The sequence below is a fragment of the Anopheles coustani genome, chromosome 3 (assembly GCF_943734705.1).
Source record: "Anopheles coustani chromosome 3, idAnoCousDA_361_x.2, whole genome shotgun sequence".
In the NCBI taxonomy this organism is placed as follows: domain Eukaryota; kingdom Metazoa; phylum Arthropoda; class Insecta; order Diptera; family Culicidae; genus Anopheles; species Anopheles coustani.
The window spans coordinates 18437491-18463104 of NC_071288.1; the positions used below are offsets into that span (position 1 = coordinate 18437491).

A 25614-nucleotide genomic window follows, 5' to 3' on the forward strand; every position below is an offset into this window, starting at 1 on the left:
GTTTTTCGCCTCGATACAGTGGATACAGTGGAAGGGTTGGGGCCGATGGCGTGAGATGGATGATGAAAAATGGCTGCTCGGCCGGCACACGGTCGTGCAGGTCGTGGTGGAATGTGTGTCTGCAAAACGGTGCGACGACCACCCCGTGGGAAGCCGTTCTTACATCACTGTCCACCGTCAACAGCGTCGTCGTCATCAACATCATCATCATCATCATCACTTGCACCTAGCTATTATGAAAGCATGAAACCGAATCAAAACCGAAGCAGCGTCCCAGCGCATTTTGCACCGCCACTCGAACGCATTTGCATCCACCTCGTGAGTTGAAGAAACGGTTTCGCGTTCGGTGAAAAGTCGCAAGAGACGGAAAGAAACCCTAACCTCACCGCCGGTCGGTTACTAAGTCTATGTACAGTGGAGAGTGTCCCTCATCCACTCCGTGTCAATTCGCCGACACGCAACGCACACGCTCACGCTCCTTTCGGATTGACAGATGTGGTACACTAAGAGGCACCGCACACTACGACCGAATGGTCTACTAAGTGTGCACTGATCTATCATTTCGTGGTAGATTTTACTCATGCACGTTCCCTGGGTTCGCGCTCTGCGAGGGATTGTGTCTTATTCTTCACGTTCGTTTTGCGTTGGTGTCGGATGGGTTGTCCTCCAGCACTCGTCGTTGTATAACTGCTGCTCACTTGCACCGGTAAGCATCTGCCTGTCGCCGGCGTTGTCCTCCCCGTCAGTCTGCCCCGCGTCCCGCTCGAGCCGTATCGTCAGCTTTATCTAATCGCCCTGTCAAACGTTCATGGCGTAGAACACGGCCCCTTGGGCGCACTGTTGCTGCTGCTGCTGCGCTTGGCCACTTCCAGCTCCGGACGCTGACTGCACCACACCGGTTGCTTGAGCACCCTGGGATCCGGCTACCACCGCCGCCGCCGCCGTCGTTCCTGCCGTGGTTGTCGCGGAGCTGCTGACACCCGGTGGCATTCCCGGCGGACCGTGGCCCTGGCCGGTCGGCGAGAGGAGTTGGCTGGCGGCGTCGGACGGCTGCACACTGGCCGCCCCCTCCGGTGCGCCCCGCTCGGTAAACTTGACGCCCGGCTTGCCGTCGGCCGTGCCGGGGTACTGCGAGTAGGCCGGAGGTTTACCCTGCGGTGGCAGTGGCGGTGGCGCCGCACCGGGCTGGCCGGCGCTGTTCGTGCCCGTCCCCGCGTTCACCGGGGCCGTGTTGGTGCCGAGCCGGGGCAGGGTGGAGTAGTGTGGAGGTAGGCCAGCGCGGGCTCCGGCGGCCACGACGTGCAGCTGCATGCCGGGCAGCGGGTAGCCGACCGGAACGCGGATCGTCTGCTGGGTGACCTACGGTGGGAAGCGAAGAAAAGTGAGCCTCAGTGCCGTCTCAGTGGGCGGCGGGGAGTGTGGTGGTCTATACCTGCTGGTACTCGACGATGTTGTGCTGGCGTCGGTAGTTCTCCTGCTCCTGCGCCGTATAGCGATGGTACGTCTCGGCGTTGTACGGGATCAGCACCATCGTTTGGTGGTAGTTCCTCAGAGGAGGCGGCGATTCGGGCCGGCGCGTTGGACTGCGCGCGAACTTGCCGTACGTGGCCGTGTCCGTCATCTGGTGGATGTGGTGGGCCGTGTGTACCGCCTGGTGCTGTGTGTGGATCTGGTGCGACTGCACCTGGACCGCACTGGCCTGAACTCCGAGCGGCAGGTTGGCGCAGTTCTGGTAGATCGCTTCCTGCCCGTGGTAGCTGTGGCGTGTCTGGACCGGGATGTGGTAGTAGTTCCCGTGCGGGTCCACAGCTGCCAGCATGTTCGCTTGACCACTCGCGGCCGTAGCGACCACGGGAGCTACCGTCGCCGTCTGCTGTTGCTGCTGTTGCTGTTGTTGCTGTCCGACGACGGCCGCCGGTTGATGAGCCACTCCCTTGGCCTGCGTCGCCGGATCGACGGCAGGATAGTAGCTCCACGAGGCCGTATGCTGGTGCGTGGTGATCTGCTGCTTAGCCGCCGCCACGTGCATGCTGCTGGCCGTATGCGGCCGGGGCAGGGTGTTCGACTGGATCGGCTGCGTCTGCGCGGGAACCGTCGTCGATTGGGACTTTGGCTGGAAAAACAAACGCTCTTTAGTAGGAGGACGAGTGCTCAAGGTCGAAAGGAGTCGCGCAAACTACCTGTGGAGGTGTCGGGGCGGCGAGCTGAGCCTGCATCTGCTGGAGGATCTCGTTGGTCGAGCCGAAGCGTGGCTTGATCCCGCGTACCGACGGCCGGGAGTTGAAGCCGTAGTCGTTCTGCTCGTCGTCGTCCGAGCCGGCGCCGGAAGCGGGTGCCGACGTGGACGTCTCCGCGCTGTACCGCTTCTTGAGCCGCTCGGTGCGGGCCCCCTCCTGCTGCACGAACGCGGCCAGCTCGTCCGACTCCTGTCCGGGCGTACCGGCGATCACGTCCGGCGCGACCTTCTTGCCGTCGTCGTCGTGCAGGGCCGCGTCGATGTCGCCGATGCTGTACTCGGTGCTCTGCGAGCTCGCCATCGAGCTGCGGTCGCCCGGATGGGCCAGTGTGTAGTAGGACAGGTCGTCCCGCTGGCCGGCGACGCACGCCGTCAGTGGCGCCAGCGTGGAGAGGAACTGGCGCCGCGCGTCGACCTGGCGCTGCTGCGGAGGTTGGTGGATCTGCGTGTGTGCACCCTGAATTTGAACGCCCATTCCAATGTCCGGACCCGCCGGGCAACGGCAGTCCTGCCAAGGAAATTCGAACAGACCGATGTTAGACGCAGGCGTCTCGGGCCGGGTTGCTCTCGGTGGCGTTCGTCCGCCCAGTCGGCCGCTTACCTGCGGGATGATCACGATCGGGTTCTCGTCCGCCTCCGGGATCTTCTCCTGCCGCCGGTCGCGGTGGAACAGGTCGGTGATCTTCTTGTACGTGGAACCGTTCGAGCCGCTGCTCGAGCTGGACGCCGACGAGCTCGGCGAGAAGCTCTTGTCCGGAATGTACTTCGGCTGCTGGGGGTTCTCCTCGCCCGCCGGACTGTCCCTTCGCTCCAGCTCGCCCAGTTCGCCGTCGCCGGCCTGGTCGCTGCCCGCCGACTCGTCGATCGGATCGTCGATGTCGCACGTCAGCTGCCGGATGCGTTCCTCCAGCGAGGTGACGTCCTTCACCGGGATCTTTTTCCTGTGGACAAACAAAAAGGTGCACGAGTTTAGAACAGGTGAACTGAGTTTACAACACGATTCACCCAACTTTTCCAGCCGTCTGGAAAGTTCTCAACGTGACAGCAACGTCCAGCGAAGTAAAGAGAACGAATTCGAACCGGGATTTTGAGGCAAACAACCAAAACAAGGCCGTATCCATCCCCACCGAGGCATTGGTCGGGAGAAAGGTGAATAAAATTACAACGAGACATTAAAAACTGGAGAAACGAAACATGACGCTTTAAGTTCATACCAAATGAAATTCAAGGTATAATTTACATTATTTTAAAGGTTATAAATTGTCTGTATACTTAATACAAAAGCAAAAAAGGATACTCAAACAAATTAAAAAAAAAATGCTTTAGAAGTGACATCTCCACTGGGAGGTGGATCATAGGATAAGCAAACTAAGCAGCTGCTTGGGGCACCAAGCTTTCAAGGGTCCGTTCTTTTGGCCCGTTTCTTTAAGTTATTATTTCGCACCAAACTAGCTTGTTTTATCAAATGTCTAATTAGTTTGTGAATTTACTTTTGAATAACAGTAATCGAAGAATATGAAAATGTAAAAACGATCCAACTTATCTACATTGACTTTTGAAGTGGAAAATGAGCCGTGTTGTTGGGTTAAAATATTTGAGATTGATGCACTAATGTGCATTAAAGATATACCATCCAGTAAAACTTTTATAAAAATCGAGATATACATTCTCAGAATAAGTTGAGGATAATGGGCATGGGGTAGAAAAAGTAATGTCAATTTGGTTCATAGACAATGATAAACGGGAAAAATGATTTTCTGGGAATGTTGTCGATGGTTTCGCATGAAATAAGGCTTTGGTCCAGGGTAATTTTCGCTAAAGATCTAATTTTTCATTTAATTGCTTTTGGTTCTTAAATACTGTTGTTACTGAGTTTGCTCAAGTTTTATCATCGTGTTCAAGTTGATGGAATCTCTTATCGTGTTTTCAACTTAATTCATCCAATTCGAAATACTATGGTAAGGGACAACCGTTTAATGGACAACCTGATCGCCTTCCCCTGATCACCCCCCACCGTCCTGTCAACTCACTTTGGTTCATACTTGATGAGCGACCTTCGCAGCGCGTTCCGCTCGATCGTGCGCCGAATGGTGTCGGTTTCGCCCGGTCCGCCCGGCATTCCCGCGCCACCGCCGGCCGTCGCCGCCACCGCCGAAGCGGCCAGCGCCGCCGCCGCACTGTTCGGGATGTTGCTCATGCTGCCGGAGTTGCTGGTGAGACTGTGCTGGTGCACCAGGCCGGGCGTTTTCTTCGCGTCGTCGAACGCCTTCAGCGCCTCCTGCGTCAGGACGGTCGGCGGATGCGGGCCGCCGGAGCACGTCGTTGTCGTTTGGGCGCCCGTCGTGCCGACCGTGGCCACCATCGTCGTTCCGGGCGGTACTGCGGTCGGGGCCGTGGGCCCACTCCCGGAGCCGGCCGTCGTAAGCTGGATGGCGCTGCTGGGAAACAGCTGGCGGACGGCCGAGTTCGGGCGGAGCGCGTTGTGGAACAGGCCGGACGAGTGGCGCTTCAGCGTGTCGGACATGTAGTTGATGGCGCGGCACGTTCCCATCTCACCCTCGGCCAGGCCCGCCTGCACCTCGCCGTCGCAGCACGCCTCCCGGATCGTCGACTCCTCGTTGAACCGCACCGAGCGCTTCGAGCTCGTCTCCTCGTCCGACGTCACCGCCGTTGACTCATCGTTCTGCAAAATGGAGGAAATTGCATTTTTATTCATTAACGAGCGTAAAACCAATTGTGCTTTCCGATGGTTCGAGCAGTTTTATTGCAAGAACATTTATTTTGAATTCGGAACATTGTGTTTCGCAGTTCGGTTCCCTGATCGGAACCATCCTCGATACACGATTTAATATTCCCGCATCGCACGCTGATGGCTGCCAATTTAGCTCGTCTACCAGCGCTCCGATATGCACTTCGGCTTCGGTGATGATTTTCAAATCGATCCAACTCAATTATTCACTCGCTCGTTCCACCAGTCCCGGGAAAGCTAGCGGGGCCAGGGAAAATAAAGTCATACCCAGCGCGCCGGTGGAAAGTGAGTGAACAACCTGTCTCTAAAAATACCCTTCCATTAGACCGGTGCAAAGGCCCAAAAATAGTCGTCTGCAAATTCGGGCACTCGGGAGTCTCGAGTGCTGGCTCGGCTTAACATTTCCTCGTCGAGAAGTCCAGACCGAGACTGGTGGAAGGAAAAGTGGTCCTCCCGCTCAAAATCCGATCGATGGAAGGCTCCGATCCGAAGGGAAACTGGGGAGGAAGAAGAAAAAAAACTCTTCCCGAGAGATAAATCGCACCCGAAGGCCACTTTCGAAACGGTGGAAGTGAAAATCGGTTACAGTATTCGCACGGAGCGGCGCCGAAGGGAAGTTAAATCTAAAGATGCTTGCCATTTTCAAAAGCTTCCACTCTATCTTAGTTCTTTTTTTTTTTTTTGTTGGTCTATCCTCCGACAAGTACAAGCGGATTGCCCTTCCCCGTTCTCCGGTACACGGACTTTTCTTTTCTTTTCCCTTTTTCTTGAACCGTGTTGCTAGCACCGTTTAGCGGCAGGTTTAATGGAACATGAAGTCCCCGTCGAGCGTCGTGCCGAGACACATCGAGGAAAGGAAATAATCGATACCATCATAATAAATATTGGCACATTTGCAGTCTGAGCACGTTCCCGGGGGCTAATAAAACCGCTATTTGACGGGATGAAAAATTCATATTACTCTCTCGTATTATCCCCTTCTCTGAGGTTCTTCCACCGTGGATTTTATTTCATTTTCTTTCCACCGAAAAGCTGGTTTCCCTTTGTGTGTGGGCGAGCCCGACGGGAAATGTATTTTTTTATATCAAATAATTCCTTCGATACCGTCGGAAAAGGACGGTAATGGTAGAGATGCGTCGTTGCGTCGAGCTTAAGCATGAGTTGCATGATAAATATCGCGAAGGTTTGCCTCAAAACGTGAATCTAGTGCAGGAAGAAAAAATGAAGCTTTGCCTTTCAATGGAACTGGCCAAGTTTGTCCCGTTTTACAGTTCTCAGAAATATATTTTTAACTCAAAAGAGGTCGTTAGCATCGCCGCCCTTGAAAGTGGAAAGTTTCCCACCACCGACGCAACGCTTGCAGGGGACCTTTGGCTTCGCCAACAACGCATTATGTAATGCGAGACGGTTCTGTGCCATCGGAAGCAATTACGGTAACAGAATTTAAAAAAAAACCCCACCGGGCACTCCTTTTTCTTAGTGCCACACCACCTCACCACCTTGCTCTACTTTAGAAAAATATTTCCGGATCGAGCCGCAGCCGTTAGATTACGTTAAGGATTAAAAGGAAAGGAAAACGTTGTCCCCCCCCTTAGGCGGTCACAGTCTAATGACATTCGAGGTAAAGATTTTGCATCACGTTCGGTGGAACAAGATCTTGTGGATGGAGTTTGGAAGCACAAAATGAAAAGAGGAGCATAACGTAACATCATTTCTATTTATTCATGACTAAAACCGAGGTCTTTCGACCGAAGTCTTGGCTCGATGTTACGATAATGATGTTGATTAAGGTACTAGAAGCTGGGACGCTATAGATAGAACCTGCACTGACTGATTTTAATATGAAATAATTTGCATTTCTTGATTACTTCAGTACATGACAAAGGACGAATTAATATTCAATTATTGTCTAAAGCTCAATATTTAAATTCTATTTGTTTTTACAGCTAATAATACCGATCAGAATTGATTAGATTTAAACTGAACCTGTTTAAAGTTTACTCCAATTGTATAACGTGTCGATAAATCCCTTTCAAATAAAATAAAAACCCTTTTTAGTAGACTTAGTCTTCAGAACGACAGGTTATTTTAACAGGGGTTGGCCATCTCAAACCCCTTCAACGGGTTGTTAGAAGAAAAATTGGATACAAACGATCCTATGTCCTGCTCGGCAACATTGTTTGCTGCTTTTTCCTTGGCAAGAAACTTTATCTACCCGAGCCCAACCAAGGAGGACTCCCGTATCACGCCGAGCTTTGGTCGATTAAACATGCCTCTCTTTTTCTCTCTGACTTTTATTTTTACACCATCCCTTCACGTTCGTCCTTTACCCTCCCCTCCTCTCCGATGGAAGTGGGTCACGTTTTCCACCCCCCGAGTAAGTAAGTTCAGCCGTCGCCAGTTCGATTGTTGTACCTATTTCCCACCGGAGGCACACCGCTATGGCGACGTCGACGGCTTCCTTCACCGATTGTCATGCTTTACTACCTTTTTTCGTTCGCATTTTGCTTCGTTTTACTTTTTTGCTAAGGCCTATTGTAGCCAGCATGTTGTTGTGAAAGGGGCCCACGAGTCCGCGTATGGAGAGATTATGAAAAATCTGTCACCGGGAGGAGCAAAACGAGGGAAAGAAAAACTTTCAAACGGAAAACGGAGAGAACTCTGGCTGCCGAGATTCGGTTTCATCATAAATTAAAGGACGCGCGCGCGATGCGGGAACCGAATGCGTCAAACGAGCACAAGCCGACCAAAACGGAAAAGCGGAAGGTTACAGCCAGCCCGGACCACCATCTGCATCCCGGCACAATCTCGGGACCTGCTTCAATCTAAAACCGAGTTCCGCTCGTTCCGCGCCCGAAAGCCACCCGAGGGAAAATGGCAAAAATACTTGATTTATTACCGGTACGTTACGCCAAAGGGCCTACTGTCCGTCGTTCCTGTCCGCTCCAACATGAGGCCTCACTCCCCTCGTTTAGGGGCCATCCTTGATGCGAAGGTTACATCATTCTTCGCCATGTCTCACCGGCCCCAAAACATGGGCCGCAATAAATTACATTCTACACAACCGCCGGAACTGGATGTAAAGAAAAAAAAATGATGAAATAATACACCAAACTCCCATCCTCTCCTTCCGGAAACCCTTTGGGGAACGATTTGAATCCCCTGCATCGAACAAGGCTGGCCCCATTGGAGTGAGCCTTTTTTTCATGACGAATAAAAAAACGAAAGGTGTTCCAATATCCAGTTGAAGCGGAAAAAATACAACCACCAAACCGAAACAAAACAGATGCAAACACACGAACACGACGATCGGTAGCTTTTTGGTGGCGGTTAGCAGCGAACTTGACATGGCACCCCGTAATCCCTTCAGCAACCCCTTGAGGGTCCAACAGATTTGGGTTTGTTCCTGGTCGAACATTGGCAGCTTTCACGTCGCGCTGGAGGGAGAATTTTCACACTGTGCATTTGTTGGTGATTGAAGGCAGTGCAGAGAGCTTTACGAATAAGACCCGCAACGACAACACCATTCACTTACTTCTCAAGGGCATAAACAGGAGGATTGGGTAGTATTGACGGTGCTTAATACAAATTTAGTAGATTTTGAAGGTTCACCACAAAACGACACTAACTCAAACATATTTTTCCTACGCCATCGAAAAGCGAGTAGAAATCAATTTTCGAAGAAAAAATACAACCACTTTTGATACTACTTTCCTGAGTATTTTAAAAGCTAGTAACAATTACTTTATGGTACATTTTAAAGTCTTCCAGTAAAGTTTCTATAAATTGCATTCGTTAGCTTCAAAATAATGTGAATGTTGAACGTTTGCCAGAGTTGTTCGATTAAAAGCAATAAATGGGTACCAGAATATGCAAGTTAAATTACGGAACTATTCTCAACTGAATTTTACAATTGGTAAATCAATATTTATTTTCGTTCCTCACTTTTTGAGGAATTTTCTTTAACATTTTTGACTGACCAAACATGTTGGTTCACAAGGCCAAGTTTTGGTACAGTTTAATTTGGTGTTCTGACTTTGGATTGAAAAGACATTTTTTATACTTATTTAAGGCATTTTATATATTTACTACGTTTTTTGTAGCTACATCTTCATTGCTCTGTGAAGAGTTCAATTTTACCTTTTTTGAGTACGTTTTAAAAATCACTCACCTGAACGGACGAGGGCTGCTGGTGGGGCTGCTGTTGTTGTTGCTGCTGGTGTTGCTGCTGATGCTGCTGCTGTTGCGGATGCTGGTGTTGTTGTTGTTGTTGTTGTTCGTTTTTCCACAGCTTGCCACCCTTCAGGATGCCGCTGATCGCTTGCGCCGTGCTGAGCGGCTTGTGCTTGACTGTTTCATAAATACCTACGCCGGAAGTGGCGGCCGCCGCCTGGGACGCACTTCCCTCCACCGACTGACCGGAACGGAGCTGCTTCTGCTGCTGTTGCTGCTGCTGAAGAAGTCGATAGTCTTGGGGAGCGCCTGAGGAAGAGAGACCGGCCGCGGTGGGGCCGCCGGCCACCGGCACAGCCGTCGAGCCGCCCTCGTTGCCTGCTGGAACGATAGGTGGAATCGTTGAGGAAGAGGACGAAGACGCGGCGGAGCGTGGCGTCGGGAGGGGCGAGCCGGCGGTTCCTGGCGCCGGTTTCTGCACGAGCCGCCGCTCGGTCACCGTGGTCATCGTGATCGTTTCCACGATGTAGCGCTGCGGGTTCTGGGCCGCGCTCGAACCGTCCGAGCCACCAACGCCCCCACGATCCTCACCGCCTGCGGGCACCAACACCACCACCACCACCAATGCGAGGACAGGTTCCGAAACGAAACACCACAAACGAAACATTCATTAATCAGCTCGAGCATATCGTGTGCGTTTAATACGAACTGCTAAATTGAACGCATTCGGCAGAACGGTGCAGAACGAAACCTCTTGTGTTTTTGCAACTTGCAGCGCCATTTGCAGGTTAGTGCCAGTCTGTGAGAGGTTTTCCACCCGAGCGTCCACACGTGCATTAAGAACTTTCGGTTCATTTGTTAACCAATTTTGTCTCTTCGAATATTAGGCCCAATGGAGCAATTTTTCGTACCAATGAAACTATAACCATCCGGATGTAACAGGTATTAATTTTGTTCTAACAATGTGGTTCACTAATCAATTATCGCTCAGGATCATAAACTTTCTTTTAAGTGCTCTAAACTACGTGGTGCTACAAATATGTTAAGAAGTTCTGTGTGATCTTCAAACCAAAGATGGCCTAAAAGCAGATTGCCGTAATAAAGTACTTTGAACATTTTTTAAATATGTTTTTCCTTACGTCAAATAAACTTTTCATGTAGTGAAATGAATGATTACATTATCTCTGAAAAAAAGACTTTATGTACTCCTCAAACACATCACCAAAAGCATGATTTTAGAGCTTGTGCAAGTTTTTAATATTTTTATGGATTTAATGATTTATAGAATCTAGAAATTTGAGTGTACAAAGAGGAACAGAAATTACCATCGAATGTGTATGATCCTAATTGTTTTCATAAAAAATTATTGCACTTTAAACCTACCAACTTTTGAAACCAAATCCTCCTTTTCAATAACTAATTTTCAATCAATCAATGTGAAATATGTAACGCATATATTTCCCCCCCCCCCTTCTAATTAATATCCTGCCCCATCCGGATGTGTTGAGTTTGCATGATGCCAGCGGCCATTACTGATGCGAACGAGACAAAGTATGCGATCGAGCAAGAGATCAAAACGCTATTCTACCAACATTCAAACGTGCGTTGCTGAAATCGAACTCTTTCTACTCGCTAATGCTCGCGATGATGACACACAATGACAAGATGGTGGCAATCGGAATCGAAGATGATAAGTCGTGGAGTGTTGATTTTCCGTTCACGTGGTGCCGATTCTCAAACGCCTCGGGCAGCATCGAAATCAATTCGGTTGGGGGGGGAGGCGGCTCGATTCGCCCCATAAGCAAACGTCGTTACGGATACAAGCGACCATGCGCCTCCATAATCCATGAGCAGTGTCGAACCAAGCGAACATGTGTGCGATTGTTGTGCGCGGAAACGAAAAATGTTCGATATTTTTGCATATGAAATTATTCTAAATGTCCTCGTTTACTTTCATTCGCTTTTTATTCAGCGAGAATCGATTGTTATATGCTTCTATGCTTAATCATTTATTGCGCATTTATTTAGTGAAATTTGCCAACCCGACCGGTCTTTATCAAAACGCCCGGAAAACCGGATTGTTAGTGAGTAACTTTTCCAGCCACAGTTTGTAATTACAATTTGGTCAAATAAAACAATCCCGATGGAAGCAAACCGGAATAGATTACACACAAAAACGAAATCCATTTTGACGTACTTACACGTGGCTAGTAATTGCATTTTAGTACCGCTTTCCCGCACTTCAAGGAATAACCCGGGATGGTAGCAAAAAAAACCCCAAGTCCTGCCCCGAATGTGCCAATGACTACCGACCGGAGCCGGCGTCGTGAAGGTTACGTTATTTACGACTCGCAACGGATGCCGAAGGACATCGCCAGCCAGCAAGGTTGGTGAAGTGCCAGGATTGAAATGGAATTAGATTGAATTGCTTCCGAAGCTTCCGGTGAACTCATTCGTGGCGCAGTGGATGGTGATGATGGTGATGGTGGTGGTGTGGTGGCGGTGTTGGATGGTGGTTGGTGGTGAAGCAGAATGTGGCGGTGGTGGCACGGGCAGGGTCGGCGCGGTGGCGATTAGATTTTTCCTTCTTTTTTTTGCACTAGGAGTGAATATTTTATGGCTCTCGAATCGATTTCCACATCTTTTTTTGCTTCAATGAATGATGATAAGTGAAAAATTCTTGCCATACCAATGAGAAACAGATTGCGTTACGTGAGAACGGAAGTATTTCGAACGTGAACAAAAACAAAAACAACCTAAAACTACCGCTTGGGCAAGTAAAGAAGAGTGATGCAGTGAAAATTACGAAACTTTTCAGTGAGAGAAGAGAGCGTAAGGTTAAGTTACAAAAGGAAGAATTTCAAAAGTGTAAAACTGCATTCGTTTAACGCACAAAGTGGTAAAAACAAAACTTCAAGTAGGAAAAATTGAACGTAAAGAAAACAAACAACACGAAACCTACTCGAAACTGAACAGGAGTGTGGAAATCGTTTTCCGTTTCATCCCGCTGTTCGCACTTACCCTGGGCGCCGGAGTCTTGCACCTGTTTGATGGTGAGGAACTTGGGCCGTTCCTCGCCGGCGATGATTTCCTTCTGCGTGACGCGCCGTTCCGGGGACGACTTGGCCAGCGGCACGAGCGCGATTGGAAGAGCGGCATGGGGTGGAAGGGGCGCCTCCAGCATCGGCGAGATATCGTCCGAACACTGGGAGTCACACTCTGGAAGAGAAAAAGACGAGATCATAAAGGAACGAATAAGAATGATGGCGTGTTGTAATTTTAGAAACGTTTAAAAGGTGGTTTTTCCTATTAAAAATTTTAAATTTGGAAACTAGAATATTATATATATTATATAAGTGTAAAAACTCTAACTAAAATTAAAACTTCATGCAAAAACACATTTGAAGTACAAAATACAATCTCCGAACATTCTTTTAGTTTCCAATTTGCGGTGTGGAAAATCACGGAACCTGTTTCCTTTGCTCATTGGCTGCTAATTATGTCTTTCAGTAAAAATAAAACAACACTTCTTCGTACGTGTTGTATCGCCCGAACTAGTTGCATTCAAGGTCCAATTTACCAGCGTTGAAGAAATTATCGGCATAAATAGAAGAAGGAGAGAAAAGTTCCTCATGCATCTTACGTTTTTCTTCCACTCCTAATGACATTCCGCCAATTCATCAGCCCTATCTTGATGATAGTGTATTTGAATCGGACAAAATGGAAACTGCAATTTGACTAATTACACTTTTATAGGTTTGCTTCATTATCTTTTGTACAATAACGAGAGCATAGCTCTTTTGATGAAAATAAGAATGAAATGCTGATGTTCTTCTATTTTACTCTCTCTCCCTCCGAAACGACGTTTTCCAGCATAAAACCAATATTTCGAGAGCTCATTTGTTTCCCGCACGAAAAATAAAACTCTTCGCCTGCGATGCTGGAAAACCTCAACTCATGAGACGCAGCTATGCAAAATGCAACCATTTCGACGATGGCCCATTCCGGCTGGCTGGAGAATGGCGAGGGTGGAACGCTGTTTCATTTCACCTCGACGATAAGTGCAGACAATTCTACGTCGCATATGAAAAAAGGGGAGCCAGCAATACCAGTCGGTGGAAATATCATAGTAACCTCTTGTATCGTCGTCGGGCTCATTTCAGGGCTTCTCGAACATTTATTCATGGCCGGGAGGCTAGTCGGCTGAAGGGGTTGCTATACGTTTCTACATGGAACGTTTCTGAAAGGAGCAACACAATCCTTAGCGACCGTCCGCTTCAGGGTGGTTGGATTGCATTCGTAGCCAGAATGCAAGCAGCAACTGGTAACGGTGCACTTTGCATCAGAGAGTTTTCCCTCTCAACCGCCTTAAACGGCGCAATAAACGTGTTAACCGAGTGGGAGTCGGAAAAGAATAGAAAGGAAACGGGAATCAACAAACCCCTTATTGAAAAAGCTGCAAATTAAAAAAAGGTATAATTTTCAAAGTGCGCCCAATGATACTTAATTCGAATTGAAAAATCTAAAATTAAGAGAATGAGAACCGTGGACCATGGAATGCTTTTTATGTAAAAGTAAAACTTACCCTGTATTTGCTGCAAAATGGACAAATTCCCACAAACCGTCGAAGAATTGACAGTACTAAGTGAACGATGTGTAGCTGGAAAATGAAATTCAAAAACTTTCCATTCTTCCACCCCGTGTTTCACCCTCCAGGTGGCACACCAGACGCACACAAATACAAGTGTTAATAAAGTTTCCCTAGCGAGCGACGGTCTATCAATTCGAAACAACACCTCACAACATTGGAGGAGCAAAAAGTGCGGCGGAAGTGCGGCCAAGCAACGGGCGAACGTTGATGTTTGCAAAATAGGTGACAATTTAAGGCGAGCGCATCGAACATCGACCGTCATGTCATACCGGTACCCGCTTTTTCCGCAGGTTCCCATTGGCGTGCTTCGCTTGGATGAAACTGCGAAAGCGAAAACGCTTCGAACGATCGTTGCGAAATAATTCTATTCCAAGCCGCGCACGTACGCACACAACGGCCGCATGGTTCGCCGTGAATTGCGTATTTATGGACGCCCTATTACGCGCCGCAAGAGCCTCGGTGGCTCGTGGACTCCACTTTCCGGCACCGGTTGGGAGTTTGATTGGCCTCGGCCAAGGTTCCGAAACCGGGGGGCTTCTGTTGCTCGACCTAATTCTTGTCACGAACTTCTAGTCCGTTCGCCCGGGGCGGAAAGCGGCGGGTTTGGACACCGAGGAAGCCGGGCAGATGCTTTCACTAGCTGGTAAAGCAATAAAGCCTTCCACAGGCTGCCACTCGGGACGGGATAAGAGAAACGATGAAGAAAAATGATCGATTCGAATACTGCGGAAAGCTTCGGAAACCACGGAGTAATGCCGCCGGAGCCCGAGTAAGTAACAGGCTTTTATGGGCGACAGGCGAGCTTCGGCAGGACGAGAATTGCAAAGTGGAAGGTAATAAAAATGTAGTCCCTGGCAATGGAAGGCCCGTGCGGCTGTAGCTCGGGCAACAGGATTATGCCATCCATGTATTGATTTGCATTCATTTCCACTTTACGGCCGCCCTGATCCCCAACGTTGGTCAATTGCACCCAAAGGAGAGGGCGGCCCGACCCCCGAGGGGGGGGGGGAGGACGACCAATACATTCATATGCAATGCTACACCCGCGTCCCTGCGGACAGATGAAAAGCGTATTTAATTATTCCAAACCACAAACCCCTTAACAGGAAAAATGGGAAACATTTCAAACGATTCCATCCAACCGGCTGTAACCGATCGAAACGTTGTCCATAAATCAATATCGGGGTGAGGACTGAGAGAGCGGAGGTTTAAAACACACAAACAACATGGGAAGAAGAGAGGGTGGAAGAATTAATTTCATCATTTTCCCTTAGCTGAAAACACTGTTGGGCTACTGTTGCAACGTAAATTGCATTTCCATGCACCGAGAAACATTTCCTTCAGCACATGTCGGAGAATGTCCGGAAGTTTGGAGCGATTGAAAAAGGGAAAATAATCCAGGAGAGCGGGAAAGCTTTCCGCCCGAAAGTTCGTTGCCAAATTAGAACTGACGTGCATTCGTGGAAAAGTCCTTTATTTTCCGTAACGAAACCCGGGATGATGCACCTACACACACACACGAGGGAAACGGAAAACTGATGAAATGTCGACACCAACACTCGGATGGCAGGAGACTGCACAGTCGGAAGTTGTTGCAATTTACAGCATCTTCAGCCAGACGCCCGAATGCAGTTACGATGCAGAACTGCAGAACGCACGGCGGAGTAACTCATTAAACGGAGGAAGGGTGGCGTCGTGTGCAGATCCCTGGTGGAGTTTTCTTTGTTCTCCTCCCGGCACATCGCTGCATCATTATCGTCGTTCACCGGCATTGGCGTCGTTGTCAGCTTCGTGATTTATCTTGGTTTTCTCCAGAAATTGCACCTTATCAGTCTGCTTTCCAATGAAAAGCCCTTCCGAGCAAGTCGAAATATGAAGGGTTTCAAGTGAATTGCAAACGAATCAGGATACAGTATGGTCTTTTCTCCGGATTTTATAAGTTTGCATGTGAAATGTTTCGGAGCTCTGGTGGAATTGAAACAAAAGTTGAAAACTCTCACACATTGAATAAAAACTTTGGAAACTGTATTTTTCTCTTCGGGAAAGTGAAAACTGATCAAAATTCGCTACAATGAATAATAATTACATTTGAACAGAGAATTGGTTCAACAAAGGAAAGTTTCGTTGGACACATTTCCATCAAATATGGCTCCACTTAGGGATAAAAGGCAGGCACATTTAGCGATAAAAACATGTTCCAAACTCGATGTGTTTATTAGCACAATGTCGATAGCCATTTGTTGCATTTTCGTCCATTAATGTACGCTAAATTAAATTTCTTATAATAATTATTCTCATTTTTAACAACATTTAGAGTGTTTAATGCAAATAACAGTTCAGTTATAGCATTAATTAAACATAACTCACTTAAAGCTATCCGAAACATCGCAGGAAGTGAAGCCAAAACATTAAAATTCATGCTAAATTGTACAACACAAGTCTCTTTCTACGCCCTCTAAGATAAACAAACACTGTTTCTTGCCTTCGAGGGTCAAGTATCGCTTCAGTTAAAATGGAGGCTGCAAGAGTAAAGGCAAAGTCAGCCTCGTGCGGAGCAAAATTTTCCAGAAAACCTCCTGGGGGGGGCCGCAAAAGCTTCCGATGGCCGAAACAGCGGCGGCGGCAAAAATCTCGGTCGAAGTAATTCACGAAACTTCCCACCCGCGAGCAAATTTCTGGAGCACACCGAACGAGTGAACAACACAAAGAGGCGACGTCCCATCGCAATTTCTTGGGCATTATTTTCGTTGGGAAAACTCCACCCGAGCGGAGATTGTTACCATTTTCTCGGATCGAGCTGCCCCACGGTGGTAGGAGAAGAAGGCTTGAGATGGCAACCCATTCCTCGCAGCTGACCACTGCCACTGTTCTAGTCCTTCTGCTTCTTCATCGACCGTTTCATTATCACCGATGTTTGAGTACCTTTTCCAGAACGTTCCACGCTTGGGTGCCATTTTCCAGCGAGAATTCCAGGCGGTTGCCCATGCACTCATAAATCGAACTCTGCTGCAGGAATAGATCGGCAACCGGAACTTCTCTTGCTGACATCGTGGGATGTTCCGTAGCATAAGAGGGTCTTTTCTGTTATTCCAAGTGGCGAGAGGAGGCGTTCGTGGGACAACTCATTTACAGCGCAAATCCGCTTTCATTCTGCGACCCCAGTTCTAGCTCCAGATGGTACGGTCAAGTTTATAGTTCACTAAACCCCCGCCACCCCCGGCGAATTGGAACCTGCTGGCCATTGTGTGACCTTCTAGTGGTGGTTCCCACAGTTAAAATTAATAAAATGCTACCTCGGTGCTCAGGTGTCGTCGGAAAGCTCATCCCGCTCATCAACTGGATGGACGAAGAAGCGAAAGGAAATAGAATCCCATGGGCTAACTGTTCTGACCAGAGAGACACAGGTCGAGAAGTTCATTACACTTGGCCTTCTCGCATAGAATTTGACAATAAATTAAACCAACGTGCAACCCGTTTGGCTAAGAAAATGAATGTATCTCAATACAATAAATAAACAACTATAACACAGCTAACAAGAAGGGTTTATGGCAAAAGCATTTCACAGTTAATTACAGACTAATGACAACAAAATATAAACAATTGCCTGAAAATGAATATTCTAGGAAGTAAAGCTTAATTATTACTATTTAATAACAAATTCCGATAGTAAATTCTTGGAATCGTTATCGATAAACCAGCATAACATCTGCGCCCAAAAGGTCATCGTCGAGATCGCTTCCGAGAAATGGTAACACCCCAGGTTGTGCCACAGCTTTTCCTCAATCAATATTGAGGTTAGAAAAACCACGAACTGAAAAGTATTATTGAAGCGCACACCATGCTCTGCAGCAGCTGGCAACCACCTTGAACGAACCCGTACCGAACGACAATACTGTTAAATCGATTTCCCAGAATGCGTTACAAGGTCCTCGCACGAAGCCCGGCCTGCAAAGTGTCCCCTCGGAGCGGAGGTTTTGATGTGGCTCGGGAAAATTTCCTTACGAGCAGATAACAACAGGAAATCAGTATCGGGTCTATATATTGTACAAACATCGCCACCGGTGTTCGGATGGTCCGCATCCAATTACATGCCAAAACGGTCGATTAAGCGTTCTGCTTTGGCGTGCTGTTTTCCCGACCGCCGCCCCCACCCGGGGGAAAACCGCTACGCCAATGATGCTAATAGTGTAGTAACGGCCGCAACCACCCAAGTTCTTTGCGTAATTGCATGACTACTAACCACATGTTTGAGTGTGTCCTTCAGTGTCTTGGAAATTGAATTCGATGCTAGCTGCTGCCTTGCGAAACGAAGGACAACGCCCCCCACCTCCCCCACTCCCCCCACAAACCCCCTCGTGCCATGGGCTGCGGTAATGAATTTCTCCTTCTTTTTATTGGAAAACTTTTCCAAGCAACGCACGCAGCGTGGCCATTTCCCACCGGCTCATGAATGGCTTCCGACGAAGGACCTTATTCTTGGTTTTCTCCCTCTCTTCGGTAAAGTTTTCATTCGTTGATAACTTTCCGATCTCCACCTCATAAAATACGTATCATTTAGGGCACACCCAAATTGGGCGAAAGGGATTCCACAAAATTGCCAGCTCGAGAAGGCAACATTTTCATCCCTCGGTGCGTGACCTTGAAGGGGTGTTTGGGTGGTTCTAAAATGGCCGGAGCCAGCGTCGGGGGTGGAAAATATTAACAACCTATCGACATCTGGTTCGATTGGTCGTAAGGAACAAAAACCCCGAACGAAAACGCTCGATGTTCAATGGGAGGCGAAAGTTATTTTATCGAATTTCCCACATTTGCAAAATGTCCGTTATTATTTTTTGTTACTTCTAGGTAGATATACTTCCGAGCATTTTCCCTCCTCCAGCTGGGCGGTTTAGTTGGACCAATAATTTTACACGTGTTTCCACCGGCCCCAGCGAGACAATTTTCCCCATCCCGCCACCATATTTCGTTGTAATGAATCTATTTCTTTGGAGAAAAATCAAACGGCGAACGAAAAATATTTATCCAGAATAATTTGTACCCTGGAGAAAAAATGGCACCAACATAATGGTAGAAGTAAAAGTCCAAACATTAACCGGAAATGATGCTTTTAATGTTAACAGTACCAGCAAAGAGTAGAAGAATAAATAACTCTCCTAGTGGCACGATTTTTCCAGTGAAATTCCCACTTCTTACGGTGCTCACGGTCAACAACTGATGTTGCATATAATTTTTCAAACGAAATTCAATTCTCTGATTTCAGCAATTTTCAGAATTTGCAGCATGCCCTCATCGAGCAAATAATGCGGAATTTCCATCTGAACAAGAAAAAACAGGTTGGATTGGTTGTGCCCAGCCTGATACTGAAAATTATTTTTTTATAAATAACGTAACAAGATCTCAAATAAACGAACATTAACCAGGTTTACGTTGTAGTGGTTGAAAGAGTTTTAGATTCATTTATATTAGTTACAGTTATGATTAATTAAATTACTACGAAATGGTTTGTACCTGAGTCTGTGCAAAACACGTATCCTTTGTTTGAATTTTGTGCCACAAACGGTATCATAGATCCAGTTGGACGTAGCTGCAACATTGTTTTAAAGTCTGTAGCTCACAATATTGAAATATATTAAAGTAATCCTTTCGCAAGCGTTATGAGGCGTTACAAGCTAACGTACTAAATCAACGAATCTCGCAAAATGCTGGTTGTACAGCTTTGGTTGAAAGGACCTTGAAATAAGGAATTTGTTCAAAACATTCTTTACACATAAAACGGAAAGGGTTTTCTGGTCGATGGTGATGATCCTCTCTGAGGAATTCTTCAACTAAACAAAACACTTCACGTCGCACCGTAACACTCACGTACGTGAAAAAGGTGGATCCCAAAATTAACCTTCAGGGACACCGAGGGGACATTGTGTGACCTTGTTGACAAAAGTTCATCCACTCCACACACCTTTTTTCGCACCCTGCCGCCGTCTGCCCCTTTATCGCACAAACACTCCCGGAGCAAACGGTCACTTGAGTTATGAAAACCCCCTTTTCTGCTGCAAAAAAAACACTGGAATGTGTAAAGTTCAACAAATCAGCGACCGGCCCTTATCGCAGCGATCCATTCGGGACTCCCTCCTCCCCCCGGCGCCCGATGGGAATACACCGATATGGTGGTGGTTTTATTTTTAACTTCCTTCTGCTACCGAAGGCAAAGTGTGCCTCCGGTTGGAGGTTTTCTCTTTGGAACGTAGGGAGGGCCAGGCGTCTGCTGCCCGGTACGGTGGCCAAACACGCGATGTCAATTAATTTCATTCACCAATTTGTCACCAATTTTGCTGGCACAGCCCCTTTCACCTACCACCGCGGCTGCTGCAGGTTGGGGGAGATTTTCTTTTTTTTTACTTTCGCACAAATTTCAGACGCTCGCTTTGTTTTTCCTTCTCCCTATCGGGATTTCCACGCGATAATCGACTCCTGCTGGCCACCGGAAATCGATTTCTGGTTAACACCGACGTCGATGGTACGTTTTCGGGAAGGGCTGTGTGTATTCTTCACCGCCAGCCAGCCATACACACACACTCCACGGTGGCTGGCTCGCCTATAATCCGTGGATAAAATTCAATTTACGATAACCGTCACCAGGCCGCTTAATATAAGCCTCGTTTTCACCACTTCACGGCACAGATTATCGGGCGCGACGGCTCGGAGTTTGTTTGCGCCAAAACCGAGGGAAAGTCGCCGTGAACGTCCACGGTTCGAACCGGTTCGTGACAGCACGCCCGAAACGTCACACACTGGCACAGGGGGCCAACAGTTGATCGCGTCCAATCGCGATCGGTAGACTTTGCGGAATAAATTGAACCGACCGTCGGTGGCCACAACGGAACCCAAACGGCCCCATCGAAGTTTTCCCCGCCAACGGAAGGGAAATTCGGTAGAACGAGCGGGTGCGTTTAGAGAAGAAAAGAAGCGAGCGAGAACGAACGCGAGAGGAAGCGATACAAATTGCTGACTCGGGCCGATGTTATTCTACTGATTTCGTTCCGGGGGACCGGACCATGCTGGTGAGGTCTGCCACCGTCCGGTTCCTTTCGATTTATCGAAACCACATGACCCAACGGCTTGCTGCCCTCTTCTCCCCCTTCCTTCAAAGCGTTAAGGCGAAGTCAACAAAAAATAATATTTATATGTGGAACACGCGCGCCCCCCCGTTCCGTGTGAGCATAAACATATCGTAGCATAAATAAACCACTCCTTTGTGTTTTTCCATCGTCCCGCGTGAGTGGACCGCTAGTTGGAATCAAACCCTCACCACTCTCCTTTTCCGGGTCCTGTCCACCCCCAAAGTCGCGTCCGGTGATTGAGTTCGGCGTGGGTGAAGAGGTGAAATGCATTGACCAGAACGGGAAAAACGGCGGCGAAGGCACAACATACACACAACGAGGGTTCATTCATCACGAGCTGCTCCAGACTCGGTTGCTTGGACAGCATGAAAGCAAGCATCCGAGTGTCATATGAACGGTCAAGAGGACTTCCATAAGAGACTCCTCTAAGGGACCTCAAAGAAAGAATACCAGGAAATTCTTGGACGGTCTATTGCAATACTTTCTGTGAATAATAGACTACCGTCTTCTATTCTCTCACATCAACCAGCAGCCTTATGCAGATATCATGTTAAGTTAAATATATTCTATAAATTTTTAAATATATTCAGTAACCTGAATACTTAAAAACGCATCGAACTCTTAGAACTTATAACCGAAACCATCCACTCTACATCGATGTTTTCAAACTAAACGCCCCACAAAACAGGACCAGGACTGTAGTTTCGTTTCGGTAAGTTTGCCTATCGTCCGTTTTCATAAAGGATTGCACCAACCTGGCTCTTCTACCTATGACGACTGCCCTCCGCAGGTAACATAACACTACGGACACTCAAGTACTTCTTGAAACGATACTAGAACTACGATACAGCGTAAGCGGATTACAGGCTTTTGTAGCATCAAGGCGCAACAATATTGCTCGGAAACAATTTCCATCTGAAAGAAGGAGAGCGCTTGCTTAATTGGATGTTTGGCGTAGTTGAGTTTCATTATCCTGCTTGAAATCGAATATGCACCGTCTTCCAAATGACCCACCGTCGATTCCCAAACATATATTCTATTGCAGTTTTAAAGTGAAATAGAGCCAATGGTACTCCATTCGCTACCCGAAAAAAAGAGTTAAAGGTCTGCCCGTGGGTGTTCGCTTCACACGAAGTTCTACCATTCGGAACGTAGGCGGTCCTCTCATCGACCGGCTCGTGCTGCAACGACTGCAGTGACAGTTTGAAAAATTGCACGACCATTCTTTTCCCACAGAGCTGTTGGTCCTTTATCCTTTGCCCGCAGTTACAGGCGGAGGCGCCTTGGAAGTGTAAAAGTATGGCAGAAAGTTTTAAAATTATGACATTCCTGTTACATCGACCGACAACGAGCGTCATGTGGTTGAAGGTGAGGAACGCGGGGCGTCGGATCAGACGAGCCGAATCCGTGCCTTGCGGATGGAAGCTATTTCCGACTTTGAAAGGTCTTTGCTACGGGTAGAGCAGTCCTCAGTAGGTCGTCATAGTCGATGTTGAAATACGATTGGGTTATTTAATGGAAAACGTCAATAGAACAAATTCCTAATGAGAAACGGACTTCTTCCTGGGAAACTAAAATGAATATATTGTAACTCCTTTCATTTCAAACTAAACGATAATCAAGCGAATAAATTCAATTTCTAGAGTTCGAACTCTGGTCTGCTTCATTGGAATGTCTTATCGCTTTCGAAAGCAGATGCAATTACAAACATTTCCTCAATAGCTGGGAGATATTGGAATACCTAAAACAAACACGTAATTATCACGATTGACATATAGGATTTCCGATGGGCGTTAAGGGCTTTTCCGTATGTTAGTACCCCCTGAACCTGGTTCCTCCCGTCATTTCGCTTCAAAAGGAGTGAAAGTTCTCCGAAACCGACTCAAATTAGCCCCGTTTGACATCGTCCCGCAAGCGTTCCCGATCGGTTCCGGTAGTTGCACCCGCGACCCGCGTCCACGGAAATCATTAAACGCTGCCGGGGTGACTACCGTACCGTACTTCCGCCGGCCGCACCCGACCCCAGAGTGTCTTCCCATCGAGAGGAGGGAAATGCCACCCGAAAGGGCTTGGTGATGTGTGTACGTCGCGGGGAACATGAAGCCATGCGCAGGAACTGGGCTGCACACGGTGCTTTACTGCCCCCGAAGGTTCGCCGGTCCGTTTCCGCGCCAGGGAGCGCACACCCACACACCCAGACACGCAGTTACCGAACGCAAATGTGCGCTATCTCCGCGCTCTTGAAGTGACGCGTGACGTTCGTTTCGATCGGAAGGGTCCACAGTCCGGGCAGGTCACGGTTCACGAAAACCTCCTCGCCCTCACCTTCCTCCCCCACCACTAGACCGGTTTCCTGTGCGGACATTTTCCACCAGCGGAAGTGAAGCGGAAAGCGTCGCAATGAAACTCCAATTTCCGCACCGGAACGGTCCACTCGGGCGCATTCCGACGCCCACGTACCTGTTGCCTCCTGTGGCCCACTCGAGTTGCGGGTCTTCCGGTGCTGCTCCTCTACCGGAAGGTAGTTAAAAGTAGACACAACAACACCTTATAAAAAAAAGAGATGCACAAAAACCCTCATCCAAAGTGAAGGAAGTTGTAAAGTGACACGAAGGCGTTACGCAATCGCCATTTGAAGTCGTGTTATCGTACCAGCGCCCGTTTGAACAACGTCCCCGACGCGGCAATACCACCGGCAATAACGTTCCGCACAATACCGTTTCAAATGAGCCTAGAGCATAATGGGTCAAAGGTAATGGAACGAATTATTGTTCCCGTCACAGGTAAACGAGGGGTGGGTGGGGAGTGGGGGAGTGTTTAAATGTCACTGGCATGTTCTGTTGATATGTCTCACGGTACAACCAACAGGTCGACGTCAGAAGACATTCAACACAGTCGGGCGGTAAATGTTAGCTGGTGGAAAAAAATGAACTACGGTTGTTCATTTAAACGTTGAAGAAGGTTCCATCAAAGGAATGTACTTCAACAACACTTATCTTCAACAGAAAAATGTCAAGTCATCCGGTTAAGGGTTGTTACGCGGGACTTAAAGGAAAGCAATAGTATTTTATTCGACCGTGTCGCAGTAAAACGTGTTGCGTAGACGTATAAATATACTTCTAAATGCCACGAAAAATGGATTGAAACCTTTTGCCCTTTGTTTACTGACCGGTGAAAATTGCCTATCGATACTAAACTGAACGCAAGGCAAAACTTACTTCAGGAAGGGTGTAAACTAGTCCTTGCCACCGGTATAAAATGTCCACTTCGTGGCCCTTCAAAGGCTAACCAACGAAAACCTCTTGACTGATGAGGCAGAAAATGGATGATACGATATCGCCGGGTACCTTCCACGAAAACGAACCCATCCGTTTCCATTCCAAGGGCCCACCAAGGGCAGGGTTTACCGCGAACCTAGTAGTGTTGCCCCGAGGATCCAACGGCGCTTGTGTGTGTGTGTAGGTGATGCATTTGTGCTGCCATTCCCTGCGAGTTCGGCTACCTTCGATTCGGTTGACAAACCCCCAAGGGTTTTACAAGTGCTTCCGGGACGCGGTTTGATTGCTCCCCACGTGCGCAATGTTTTGAACCCGGTGCACTATGGAACGAAAAGAGCAAATTGCCGGGATAAAATTCAGAATCAAATGTTTTGCAATTTTTTCATTGTAATATCGTGTAATACTATTATATTACACGGAATTATGATGTTTCTGGACAATCCCGCCAGGTGGCGCTGCAAAAACCTCATATTTTTGGATTTTTCTATGGGTGCATTATTTTTTTCAATCTTTTTTTTATATTAACTTAAAGATTTTATTTAGTTTAATATAAAACAAACTAAATTTACAAAAAACTATCATTCCAAATAATGTTATCCGGAAAATAATTGATATTTAAAGCGCCTATCGTGGACATAACTTCTGAACTATTCTGAGCTTGTACCATCATATTCTTGGTTTTGAATTGGCAAGGGTCTGTTACTATTTGAGGAGCTGTGATCTACGAAGAATGTTTTTAAATATGAAAGTTTTATTTAAATTTATTTTTTTTAAATTTAAATAAAAGAATGCTCTCATAAAAATGACTTTAATATTCTCGTTACATTTTACGGACGTGTGCTCTTCTATCCCTTCTGTATATTTTATTTCCACCTTCTGCTGCTTCCTCTACTAAGGATCCCAATGGACCTTGGTCATTTACAGTTGATGGCTATTAAAATATTTCGAATCCTTTCTATAAGTTCTGTTTCTATTTGCAAGATATCGCTCAATTTTTCTATGTTTGAAAAAGCCCGTCGACAGACATTTCTCGTCGTACTATTTCCACCCATTCACCTTGGTTCATCTACTTTAACACCAAATTCCTTGTACATCTTTTCCAATACAATGTTTTTAGAGCATTGTACATGTTTTTATAATTTTTAGTAACCTTCCGTTTTTTAAATACAATTCTGTACGAAATGTGAAGCAAGCATTCGAAAAATCTCATCCAACATAAGATAAATTCTCAGGATTTGGAATCCATTTTATAAGTGCTCTACACTGTTCATTTCTGTTAGTTTTGCTCCATACATAGAACATGTTTGTGTATACATAGCGTCGGTTAAATATGCCAAAATTTTTCCATCAATTCAATTCATGTAAAATGAATAATTTACAGTCACATAACTTGTTTCATTTAGCTGAAT

General features: G+C 47.3%; 1 protein-coding gene across 1 annotated transcript in view; it reads right to left on the reverse strand.

Annotated features, from left to right (window-relative positions):
• Positions 1-798: 798 nt before the first annotated feature.
• The window catches only part of LOC131272322 (uncharacterized), a 53877-nt gene continuing 29061 nt past the window's right edge, over positions 799-25614 (reverse strand). The window contains exons 4-10 of the mRNA XM_058274020.1: positions 12180-12377; positions 9157-9752; positions 4267-4919; positions 2838-3177; positions 2181-2744; positions 1433-2113; positions 799-1359 (exon numbers count right to left, since the gene is read on the reverse strand). Coding sequence (XP_058130003.1) covers positions 799-1359; positions 1433-2113; positions 2181-2744; positions 2838-3177; positions 4267-4919; positions 9157-9752; positions 12180-12377 — 3593 coding nt within the window. The remainder of the gene's footprint in view (positions 1360-1432; positions 2114-2180; positions 2745-2837; positions 3178-4266; positions 4920-9156; positions 9753-12179; positions 12378-25614) is intronic.